General features: G+C 49.7%; 1 protein-coding gene across 5 annotated transcripts; it reads right to left on the reverse strand.

Annotated features, from left to right (window-relative positions):
• Positions 1 to 3957: 3957 nt before the first annotated feature.
• On the reverse strand, positions 3958 to 6045 carry COMMD5 (COMM domain containing 5). Of its 5 annotated transcripts, XM_070803054.1 has the most exons (3): positions 5920 to 6027; positions 5429 to 5653; positions 3958 to 5025 (listed from the first exon to the last, which is right to left on the reverse strand). In XM_070803054.1, the coding sequence occupies exon 3, from the start codon at positions 4806 to 4808 to the stop codon at positions 4134 to 4136; it is 675 nt and encodes a 224-aa protein (XP_070659155.1). In that variant the 5' UTR covers positions 4809 to 5025; positions 5429 to 5653; positions 5920 to 6027; the 3' UTR covers positions 3958 to 4133. The 5 variants fall into 5 exon arrangements, with proteins under 5 accessions (XP_070659155.1, XP_019829231.2, XP_019829230.2 ...); XM_019973672.2 differs by lacking the exon at positions 5429 to 5653 and having other exon boundaries at positions 3958 to 4860; positions 5920 to 6045; XM_019973671.2 differs by lacking the exon at positions 5429 to 5653 and having other exon boundaries at positions 5920 to 5997.
• Between the last annotated feature and the right edge of the window lie 6115 nt (positions 6046 to 12160).

Below are 12160 nucleotides of genomic sequence, written 5' to 3' on the forward strand. Positions count from 1 at the left end.
AGCTCCGAGCCTCGGTCAGAAAAGCACCCCTGCCTGCTAGATCAGCCAAGAGGATGAGGTGGGCTTCAGTTGAGAGCTCTTGTCCTCCTCCAGGGTCCCTCAGGAAGGGACGCTATGTGTGTTCCTGCCAAGCATGTGCCTTAAAATCACAGAATCGTAGCCATAGGGCCCTTCTGTGGCAGCGGAGCTAAGAGCTGGGGCACCTGGGCTGGGCTTGGACTCCAGTCCTCGTTCCTGGTTGCACCAGTGAACTTTGCTATGCTAACCTGCAAAACAGACACGCCGCAGCCTGTGGACGTCTGCCCTGAGCGCGTGTCCTCACCCTGGGGCCAGCGGCCTCGGGGGACGGGAGCCAGCACGGAGCGCCTCACGCCACCAGGGTCACATGCCCGAGAAGCCAGCGGATGTGCAGGCAGGAAGGGAAGGCTGGCAGAGAACCGCCCACCAGTTCCCCCATCAGCTGTGTGTCACTGGGCAACACTCAACCCTCTGCGCTTCGTCACCATGTCGGTGCCTTTGAGTTAACGGTCTAACATGAGCCTGGTGGAGCGCCTGCACTTGGTTCCTTCCACCTGTTCCTTCTCCCCACTCGGCTGCGTCGTCGGGGCCTGGCCTGTAGGGGGCGCGCAAGGACGTGCTTTGGGAAGTTAGGTACTGTCCGAATCTTTGGGACTCAGGATTGCAGCCCGCCAGGCTCTTCTGTCTACCTTGGCATTCATTGCTCGAGGCGAGAATACTGGAATGGGTAGCCATTCCATCCCGACCCAGGGATGGAACCCCTGTCTTCTGCATTGCAGGTGGATTCTTTACCAAAATGGTCGCTTTTTTTTTTTTTTTTAAACAACACTATGCTAAGTAAAACGCCAACACAAAAGGCTACACAAGGTATGATTCAATGTAGAAATTGGTCACGTTCTGCCTTCTCTGTTCCTACCTCTAAACAGTCTTAATACATAAAATCCATTTACCACTTACTATTGATCAGTGATTAAAACAATTTTGTTGAAATACAGCTGTTTACAACGTTGTGCTAATTTCTGCTGTACAGCAGTGATTCAGTTATACATACACATTTTCCATGATTTATCATGGTCAGGGCTGGTCAAGGGCTCTGCACACTGCTGCCCTAAAGGCACCCAGGAGAGGCCCGTGCTCCCCCTTCCCCACCACTCTCCCACTCAATTGTTGAAGCCCAAACCCCCTGCTGAGCAGGTGATTAAGGTTGGATGAGGTCATAAACACAGGGCCCTGATCCCACAGGACTGGTGCCCTCTTAAGAGGAGGAGAGCGCTCTCTCTCTCACACACACACACTCACACACTGTCACATACTCACACACACATATTGAATATAGTTCCCTGTGCTGTACAGGAGGACCTTATTGTTTTTCCATCCTGTACATAATAGTTTGCATCTGCTAATCCCAGACTCCCAACCCTTCCCTCCTCCGCCTCCTCCCCCTTGGCATCCACAATTGTGTTCTGTGTCTGTGTTTTGTAGATGTGTTCGTGTGATATTTTAGATTCCACATGTAAGTGATATCATATGTCTTTCTCTGACTTCACTCAGTATAATAATTTTCAGTTGCATAACATCACTGTGATTTTTAATTGTGGGAAAAAAGGAAACACAGAAGTTGCTCTGCTCTGAATGTTTGTGTCAAATGACCTAATGCCAAATGTGAGGAGGGGGGCCTTTGGGTGTGCTCAGGTCATGAGGGTTGAGCCCCCCCCCCTTTTTTTGGAGTCCCCTCATGTGTCCTCTCTCCACACGAGGACAGCGATGTCTGCAGCCAGGACCACGGCTCCCTGACCCTGCCGGCCCCAACCTCGGCCGTCCGCCCTCCGCACTGTGAGAAATCAACATCTGCTGTTTTAGGAGCTGCCCAGTCTCTGGTGCTCTGTCTGCCAAGCCCAAGAGAAACTCAGCATGCCCACTGAAGGGATGCATGCTCTGCAGCCGGGAGACAGACCATCACGTTCAGGGAGAGTTAAATGAACAGAGCTGCGTTAACACACAGACACAGCACAGAGAATAAGTTCAAATCTGGTCAAGACGGTTTCTCCACGGCTGTCTATGGGCAAAGGAGCTTTCTGGTTCTTTTTAGTTTTGTTTGTTTTTTAGGATTTTCCAAACATATCATAATAAGTACATATTCCTGACACATGCCTGACGGTTGAGGAAGAAGTCACAGCAAAGAGAGCCTCCATCACTGGTTGAGGCAGACGTGGTGCTCAGCTTCCAGTGCAGGTCCTTGTGGGCAGGCCTAGGCAGCAGCGAGGATGGCCCAGTCCAGCTCCTGTCCTCAGGGAAGAAGGGCCCAGGATGCTGGCTGATACTGTAGACACGGGGAGTCCGAAGCCCTCGGCTGAGCCAGGACTGAGCCCCACATGGGGCGTGGCTCAGGAAACCCCAGCTCTGAGTGCAGCCCCCAGGGCACCTTCTCTTCTCTGTCCCTTTGGCCCAACTTGCTGGGACCCTCGCTCAGGGAAAGGCCTAATTAATCAAGATCATGGGAGCATTCTGGAAACAACACAGAGGAAACACTGCTGCCCTTGATGGGTTCTGGCACAGAGTGGGGACAGGAAAGGGGTGCTAGGGAAGGCTAGGGGCTTCCAACAGACATGGCAGGATGCCAGGTAGGCACCCAAACCCAATCACTATTTTTCAGAGGAAGCTCCTGCCTGATGCTTGGGCCCATTAATCCTACCAGGCTGTGACCTGGTTTCCTGGTAGAGCAAACCACAGAGGCGGGGACACTGCCAGGCCCCCTACCTGGAGTGCAGTTATGCCGAAGGGGACAGGGCTGGTCAAGGGCTCTGCACACTGCTGCCCTAAAGGCACCCAGGAGAGGCCCCTGCTCCCCCCTCCCCACCACTCTCCCACTCAATTGTTGGAAGCCCAAACCCCTTCTGAGCCTGCATTTAAAAATGCGGCCTTCAGGGAGGTGATTAAGGTTGGATGAGGTCATAAACACAGGGCCCTGATCCCACAGGACTGGTGCCCTCTTAAGAGGAGGACAGTGCTCTCTCTCTCTCACACACACACACACACACACACACGCTCACACACTCTGTCACATATTCACACACACATGCATACACATGCACAGAGGGAAGTCCAAAGGTCGGGGGAGAGGCCTCACCAGGACCTGACCATGCTGACACGCTGACCCCAGCCTCCAGAACTGCGAGCAAGTCATTTCTGTTGTTCAAGCCACTTAGTCTATGGCGGTGTGAGCTGCCTGAGCCACCCAGCCGCAAGACACCCCGCTCCCCTCTCCGCCTCCACCACCAACTCCAGACTCCTCACCCCCATCCTGCAGCCTGCCCTTTGCAGTCAACACAGTATCCGGTGTGATCCTCTAACACGACTATCTCATCACACGCATTTCACTCAGAGTTGAGCCGAGTTCCCAGAGAGGCCCTCGGCCTGCCCCTATGCCTCCACTCATCTCCTCCCACTTGGCCGCAGCCCCGCGCCCACAGGCTTTCCCTCTGAGCAGTGTCCCTGCTTCCTCTTGGCTAAAGAACCACGTCCTCAGGAGACCCGCCCCAAGACCTGATTTAAAGTGCAGCCCAGCTCTCCCACCGCCCTGCCTCCCATGTCCGGAGGCTGCTGCACCTCCTGCAGCACCTACCCTCTCCAGGGCTACACTGCTTGTTTTTATTACACATTCCTCCCCACACCCCCTCCACTAGAATGCACTTTAAGGTCAGGGATTTAAGATGGGGAATGAAATGTGCACCCTGAAATACAGGGTTCCCAAGAGCAAAGGAGCAACAGCTCGGATGCTGCACAGGACAGGCTGAACAGCCTGTGTTCTCACAAAGGCCTTGTCCTGAACCTCAGACTACACGTGGGCCCACCAGCGCAGTGGGTGCCCTTACCTGGCAGCAAGACCGACCGACCACTGTGGAGAGGGCGCATGCAGTTTGATGCCTACCCAGGAGGACGTATTTTTTTATACAGTTGCTTTACTTCCAAAAACAGGGAAAGACACAGCTGTCTACTTCACTTAGAGAAAGACATGGTTACACTCCCTCACTGGAGTGCCTTCTCAGAAGGGCAGGCTTCGCTCCGGAGAGCCCATCTGAGACAGCCGCCTGGGCGACTGGAGGCACTGGCGAGGCTCAGTCCTGCAGCTTGCGTTCGCACCTCTTCTCCAGGTCGGCCATCTCCTTCAGGACCAGGGCCACAGCAAACCGCAGCTCCTGGAATTTGGCCGTGGGAACCTCAAAGCGGAGGGCAGACCCATCCGAGAGCTTCAGGTGCATCAGGACGCTTGGCTGCAGGGAGCGGGCCAGGGCGCTGGTGGAGATGGCCACGTCCACCCTCCACCGAAAGTCGGCGATGTGGGGCAGCCATGCCCCCTGCTGCCTGGCCACAGAGTCAAGGAGAGGCCGCTGGCTACCAAACACCACGCTGGCCAAGTCCACAACCAGGTCTTGGGGGATGCAAAGCTCCTGGAGCTGGTTCTTGAAGGTGTCGGGCTTCAGGCTGGCCAGGGGCAGCCGGAGAGCCTGCTGGAGCAGGGTGTGTGTGCCAGCTATCAGGGCACCCAGCTGCTCCTCAGGCAGGTTGGCGCCAGCCCTGAGGTGCTGCACAGCCTCCCGGCAGTCTTCTCCCTGCAGACTGCTGACCACCAGCTTCAGCAATTTTCTGAACGTGGCCCTGTCCAAGTCCCCCAGAAGCTGGGGCATTGCTGCCACCTCAGGGGGCAACTGGGCCCCCAGGAAACTCACGCAGTCACTGTGACTGTCACCAGGGCGATGCAGGTGTGCAGCGGCAGGACCCACAGCAGACATCGATGCTTCCTGCTCTTTGACAGGCAGCCTAGTAGGTCTCAGCCCAGCCGGCCTGGAAGAGGTGCGAGAGAAGCCCAGTGACCCCCACACCCTTTGGGCCAGTGAATGAGGACTGACAGGGTCTCCACTCCCAGATGCTGATGGTATGAACCACTGATGACAGCCAGTGTGACAGGAGGTGCCCTGGAATCACGTGGCAGAAAGCCCTCTCTAGTCCCTGCAAAAGGGGAGGCAGAAAGCAGCTGAAAATGGAGATGAGGTGAGGAGGAGAAAAGGAAGAGAACCAGGAAAAGGAGAGCACACATGAGTTCTTCAAATAAACATCGAGTTAAAGAATGAAAGAGAAGCGAGGTCCAGAGAACACAAGGACACAACAGCCACTGCCACTGCAGACTCTGAGGCCATTTATCTACTCTGCCTCCGGGCCTCGCACGGCTCTACCATCAACACGGAAATCAGGCGCAAACAATCACTCAAGCCGAAGATCAGAACCCAGGCTCGTACACTCAGAAATCCCTGCTGTTTTCGGGACCAGATGGCGCCTCTCAGGCAGGAGGGGCTAAGGCGCACGCGGCAGCAGAGGTGGGGGCAGTATCTAGAGAAAAGGGCTGAGAGGTTACCTGAAGGCCGGCACGACGCCCCACCCCTGGTCCTGCAGAAGCACCCCGCGCACCGCAGCCGCGCCGAATGCCGAGCAAAGCCGTCCTCAGCAAGGCGGCCCGCGAGGAAAGGGGGGCTCTCCAGTCTTCCTCGCACCCCGCTCTCCGGGAAGGCCGAGCGCCCCTCACGCTAGTCGTCAGCGACCAGCCACTGCCGGAACTCCGGGTTTTCCTTCAGGGTCTGGCCTGTGCCGGGACAACCGTCCTCTGCCCCGCTGCCGGCCGCTAGGGCTCCGCTCCCAGGAGGCCGGTGCGCTGCCTCCAGGCTCGGAGAAAGGAGCGCCCGAGGCTGCCTCCAAGCTTCGCCGGAGCCACCGCCCCACCAGCGGTCAGCGACCTTCGGCCCCGCCCCGAACTGCCATATCGGCTTCCTGACTCCCGGGCGCTCGCCGTTCCTCGGGCAAGGCAGACCTCTCCCACCCAGCAGCCCGCTCCCCGCGCCTCCTCCGCACCTTACGCCTGGTCCTGAGCCCGGAGCAGCACCGCAAATAGCCGGAAGCAGGGCCTGGTTCCCAGAACCGACTGAGAGGCGACGCTCGCCACGCCCTACCCCTCTCCACGGGCCGCTCTAGGGCTGCTGGAGGACTGCTCTCGGTGCTCCGCGGTCGGAGGGGCGAGGCCCAGGCGCCGCGTCCGCGGAAACCTCTGCGGATTCCGCGGCCACCTCTGCGGATTCCGCGGCCAGCCCTGCGGTTTCCGCGGCCAGCCCTGCGGTTTCCGCGGCGGCTGTGGACCGAAGAGACGCGGTCGGCTCTGGGGTGTGAGGGCGCTGGAGGGGCTGAGTGCAGACTCTGGGCCGCGAGGCTCGCCTGCACAAAAATGTGAGCGAGTTTCGCCTCTCAGTTGTTCACTTTGAATGGGTAAATTGACGGGGTGTGCATTTATCTCCGTGGAGTGATATTTTAGAAGTCAATGAGGGACGTTCCTTGACGTTCAGGTGGTTAGGACCTCGGCGCTTTCACTGCCGTGGTTCAGGTTCAACACTCTGCAAGTCCCGGCTCCCCTCGCCCCGCAAAGTCAGTGAAAAACAAGGCAGACAAGTCCACAAAATGAGCAAGGGGGTTGAATAGATTATCTCAAAGAAGAACAATATAAAATGCTGGTGAGCACGTGAAGAGATGTTGGGCTTTGCTGGCCATTAAGGAAATGCAAGTGGAAGCCACAAAGTTGCCATTTCACACCATCAGTGTGGATACAGTCAGACAAATCACGTGTTGAATGTGCCCCACCCCTCAACTCTTATGTAGAAACCCTAATCCCAGTGTGACCCTATTTGGAAATTGGACCTTTGGGGAAGTATTTAGGTTAGGATGGGATTAGTGTCCTGCAGACTTAAAAAAAAAAAAAAATTACACAGTGTGAGAGTTGTGAGTTAAATTTTATTGGGGGCAAAATGAGGAGTACAGCCTGGGAGAGAGCATCTCAGATAGCTCTGAGAAATTGCTCCAAAGAGGAAAGGAGAAGGTCAATATATTTGTGATTTTGGTGAAGGGGGAGTATATGTGACAAAGCACATATTTGTTGCAGAAGGTTTCTGCTAGTCACAAGGAGCAGTAGTGACTTGTGAACCATGAAGGATTTTAGTGCTTTCCTAGATATGAGGAGATACAAGAATTGGGCTCATGAAATCATCTTCTGAAAATATCTACTTGAAGACTTGTTCTGCCAGTTTTTCCCAGAGCACAGAGAGCGTCATTTCTGCTCTTCACTCTCAGCTCTTTTCAGAGGGTGTTGAAAATCAGCAGCTCCAGTAGCACATGATTTAATCCTTGAAGAGGTAGATGAAAAGTCCAATTTGTAGTTGACAACCCTTTAAGAAGAGACAGAGTGGTGACTAGCCCTGTCAACTCTGAGGACACAACCAAAAAGCTGCCCTTTTCCAGAGGATCTTCCTGAGTCAGGGATCGAACCCGCGTCTCCTGCATCTTCTGCACTGACAGGTGGTACTTTACCACATGGAGAAGGAAATGGCAACCCACTCCAGTACTCTTGCCAGGAAAATCCCATGGATGGACGGAGGAGCCTGGTAGGCTACAGTCCATGGGGTCGCAGAGAGTTGGACACGACTGAGCAACTTCACTTTCTTTCACTTTCACTTTACCACTAGCGCCACCTGGGTAGTCCTGAATGGGGCATGTTCAAGCCTTATTCTCCACCACGGTCTGGCTCACCTCCCCTACCAAACCACAGGTAGAGTCTGCAGATGGGAGTTATGGTCTTGGTTGGAGCCCTAGTGTTTGCATTTGTAAAATGAAAGTTTATTTATTTATTTTTTATCTCAAAGGGATATAGAGTTCAGCCAAGGAGGGTACCTGAGGAGCTAGCAAGGCAGGAACTTTCAAGTGGTCCTAGTTTTTTTTTTTTTTGGTCCTAGTTTTGAAAATTGAAATGAATGATGCCAGGTTTACTGGGACAAGAATGTCAGTAGGAAAATTCACAGTTAAGCACCAAGGAGAGAGGGAGCACCCCCAGGGCTGAAAAAGAGGAGAGAAATAGAAACCAAAGCTTCAAACTTGGAAATGATGCTGTGGCAGCTCTGGGGCCTTGGCCAACATGGAAACGACAGATTAGGCCCGAGTGACTCCAGAATAGTGGTGGCAACTGAGTCTCCTCCAGCGCTGGAACTCCAGAGGGCTCTTATCTTCTGTGTAAAGATGAATGAGAAAACATTCCATTTCCTTGCACAGAGATGCTGGGCATCTCCATGAACAAAGGAGATGGAGCTGGGAGGCAGGCAGGCCAAGGTAACTAGAGTTCAAAGGGAGCAGAAGAAACTACTAATACTGCAAACTGAAGTAAGCATTCACAAACAAGCATTTGGAGATACCGAAAACTTAAAAAAAATCATATCTTTCAAAACTAAAAATGAAAATGCACCCCCTCAAAAAAAAAAAGGAAGAAATGCAATGAATGATCAAATGAAGGAAGGGAACTTTTTAAAAACTTATTTTCAAGCCATATATCCAACCTACTTCCAGATGGTTCAGGATAAAACAAGAAATATAAATGTGGAAAGAGTTAAAAATTGATTAACCTGAATGAAGGTTATCTGGGAGTTCTCTGCATTATTGCAACTTACCTGTAAATTTTAAATTATTTCAAAATAAAAAGGAATCTCTCTGTCAATGCAGGGAACATGAGTTAAATCCCTAGTCAGAGAAGATGCCACATGCCTCGGAGCAACTAAGCCGGTATACCACAACTACAGAGCCTGTGCTCTGGAACCCACACTCTGAAAAAAGAGAAGCCACTGCAACAAGAAGCTACCACTCATTGCAACTAAAGAAAGCCCATGTGCAGCAATGAAGACCCAGTGCAGCCAAAAAAAAAGAAAAATCTATATGATTCAAAAGCAAGAAATATGGATTTGCAGAAGATAGCTATACAAATACCATAATACCTGCTTCTGTTCCCATACTTATGAAATAAATTCCATGGAGTCAGGAGAAACAAATAAATAAATTGTATCTCAATAATGCTGTTAAAAAAAATTTTTTTTAAGTCAGGCTGTCTTATTTTCCAGACACAAAATCAAAGGATGTCTGAAGGCTGTTTAACATCTCAGCAGCCAGCCTTCTGCAGGGGAGGAATAAGAGTGGGTGTGGGTGCCACCAGTCACCTCTAAACTTCCTAGAACCAATGGAGCTGAGCCCCTGGCCCTGTCAGAGGACTGCAGGGTGAATTGGGCCAAGCTTCTCGATTCTGTGCTCAGCGTCTCCACCTGGAAGACAGAATGATGACAGTGCCTACAGAAAAGGAACAATTAAGCCAAGCCTAGTATGCAGAGGAGCGTTTTGTGTGATGCAATATTCAAGAAAATTAGAGATACCAAGGGAACATTTCATGCAAAGATGGGCACAATGAAGGACAGAAATGATATGGACCTAACAGAAGCAGATATTAAGAAGAGGTGGCAAGAATACACAAAATAACTATACAAAAAATGTTTTAATGACACCGATAACCATAATGGAGTGATCACTCACCTAGAGCCAGACATCCTCGCATGCGAAGTCAAGTGCGCCTTAGGAAGCATCAGTAGGAACAAAGCTAGTGGAGATGATGGAATTCTGGCTGAGCTATATTAAATCCTAAAAGATGATGCTGTGAAAGTACTACACTAAATATGCCAGCAAATTTGGAAAACTCAGCAGTGGCCACAGGACTGGAAAAGATCAGTTTTCATTCCAATCCCAAAGAAAGGCAAAGCCAAAGAACGCTCAAACTACTGCATCATTGCATTCATCTCGCACACTAGCAAAGTAATGCTCAAAATTCTCCAAGCGAGGCTTCAACAGTACATGAACCGAGAACTTCCAGATGTTCAAGCTGGATTTAGAAAGGAAGCAGAGATCAAACTGCCAACATCTGTTGGATCATAGAAAAAACAAGAGAATTCCAGAAAAACATTTACTTCTGCTTCATTGACTATGCGAAAACCTTTGACTGTGTGGATCACAACAAACTGTGGAACATTCTTAAAGAGATGGGAGTACCAGACCACCTTACCTGCCTCCTGAGAAATCTGTATGCAGGTCAAGAAGCAGCTGTTAGAACCAGACATGGGAGAGCGGACTGGTTCAAAATTGGGAAAGGAGTACGTCAAGGCTGTATATTGTCACCCTGCTTATTTAGCTTATATGCAGAGTACATCATGCAAAATGCCAGGCTAGATGAATCACAAGCTGGAATCAAGATTGCTGGGAGAAATATCGATAACCTCAGATACCCAGATGACACCACCCTTATGGCAGAAAGCAAAGAGCAACTAAAGAGTCTCTTGATGAAGGTGAAGGAGGAGAGTGAAAAAACTGGCTTAAACCTCAACATTCAGATAACTAAGATTATGGCATCTGATCCCATCACTTCATGGCAAATAGATGGGGAAACAATGGAAATAGTGACAGACTTTATTTTCTTGGATTCCAAAATCACTGCAGATGATGACTGCAGCTCTGAAATTAAGAGACACTTGCTCCTTGGGAAAAAATCTATGACCAACTTAGACAGCATATTAAAAAGCAGAGACATTACTTTGCCAACAAAGGTCTGTCTAGTCAAAGCTATGGTTTTCCAGTAGTCATGTATTGATGTGAGAATCGGACCATAAAGAAGGCTGAGCACCGAAGAATTGATGCTTTTGAACTGTGGTGTTGGAGAAGACTCTTGAGAGTCCCTTGGACTGCAAGGAGATCCAACCAGACAAGTGTAAAGGAAATCAGTCCTGAATATTCATTGGAAGGACTGATGCTGAAGCTGAAATTCCAATACTTTGGCCACCTGATGTGAAGAACTGACTCATTGGAAAATACCCTGATGCTGAGAAAGATTGAAGGCAGGAGGAGAAGGGGACAACAAAGGATGAGATGGTTGGATGGCATCACCAACTCAATGGACATGAGTTTGAGTAAACTCCGGGAGTTGGTGACAGACAGGGAGTCCTGGTGTGCTACAGTCCATGGGGTCTCAAAGAGTTGGACACGACTGAGCAACTGAACTGAATTGAACTGAACTTACCGTCTCCAAGGTCATAAAGATTCACCTCTCTATATTTTTTTTCTATTAGTATTTTGGTTTTACTTTCTTTTACTTTTCATATTTATGTAGATAATCTGTTGGGAATCCAATTTTATACATATTGGATGTGGGTCCAGCTTCCTCTTTCTTCATATAGTTCCTCAAGAAAGAATATATTTTTAAAAATAATATATTAAATAATCAATCTTTCCCCATTAGTTTTTATACATTAGTGAGATTCTGATTCTTTTTTTCTGTCCCATCTGCCTATTTGTGTTCCCTATCAAGTACCACTATTTTGGAGTAGCTCCTAACATCTGGTAGAGTACCTGCCTGCTGAATGTCCTCCTTCAAAGCTGAACTAGCAGGAGCTTCCCTAGTTGTCCAGTTGCTAAGACTGTTCAGTCCCAATGCAGAGGGCCTGGGTTCGATCCCTGGTCAGGGAACTAGATTCCACCTGCTGCAACTAAATAAATTAAAAAAATAAAAAACTGAACTAGCTATTTGTAGACCTTTATTCTTCCACGTGTATTTTTAAAATATGTTTTTCATAGTACTCAAAAAAATCTTACTAGAATTTAGATTTTTAATATTTTGTGTTTTTAGACCACTTTAGTGAGGATTGACATCTTTACAGTTTTATGCCATCTGGTCCATGAACATGGTATGTTTCTCCATTTATTTAGGCTTTCTCTTAAGGTACTTTGATATAGTATTTAAGTGTCATCTGTAAGATTTTTATATTTTTTTAATTTGCTTAATTTCCACATGGTTTATAGCTTCTGTTGGTGAAGTGAAGGGCATTTCACTTTCCATCATATTTTCCAGTTGGTGGTTTCTCAACTGTAGAGAACCATGTCGGGTTTTGTGAGCAGATCTTATTGAACTTACTGATTCTGATACTTTGTTGTCTGTATATTTTCTGTGTAGAATTTGATATTATCTTCAATTTTTGATACTTCAGGTTATTCTCTTCTAATCTTTAGGCTCTTTTCTTTTATTGTTGCGTTGGCTGAGCACACCCGCCTACCCCCAAACCCCCAACATTAGTTAGCAGCTTTTCTTTTTTTGGCTCAGAGGTTAAAGCATCTGCCTGCAATGCAGGAGACCTGGGTTCAATCCCTGGGTCAGGAAGATCCCCTGGAGAAGGAAATGGCAAGCCACTCCAGTATTCTT

Source organism: Bos indicus, chromosome 14 (assembly GCF_029378745.1).
Source record: "Bos indicus isolate NIAB-ARS_2022 breed Sahiwal x Tharparkar chromosome 14, NIAB-ARS_B.indTharparkar_mat_pri_1.0, whole genome shotgun sequence".
Lineage (NCBI taxonomy): Eukaryota > Metazoa > Chordata > Mammalia > Artiodactyla > Bovidae > Bos > Bos indicus.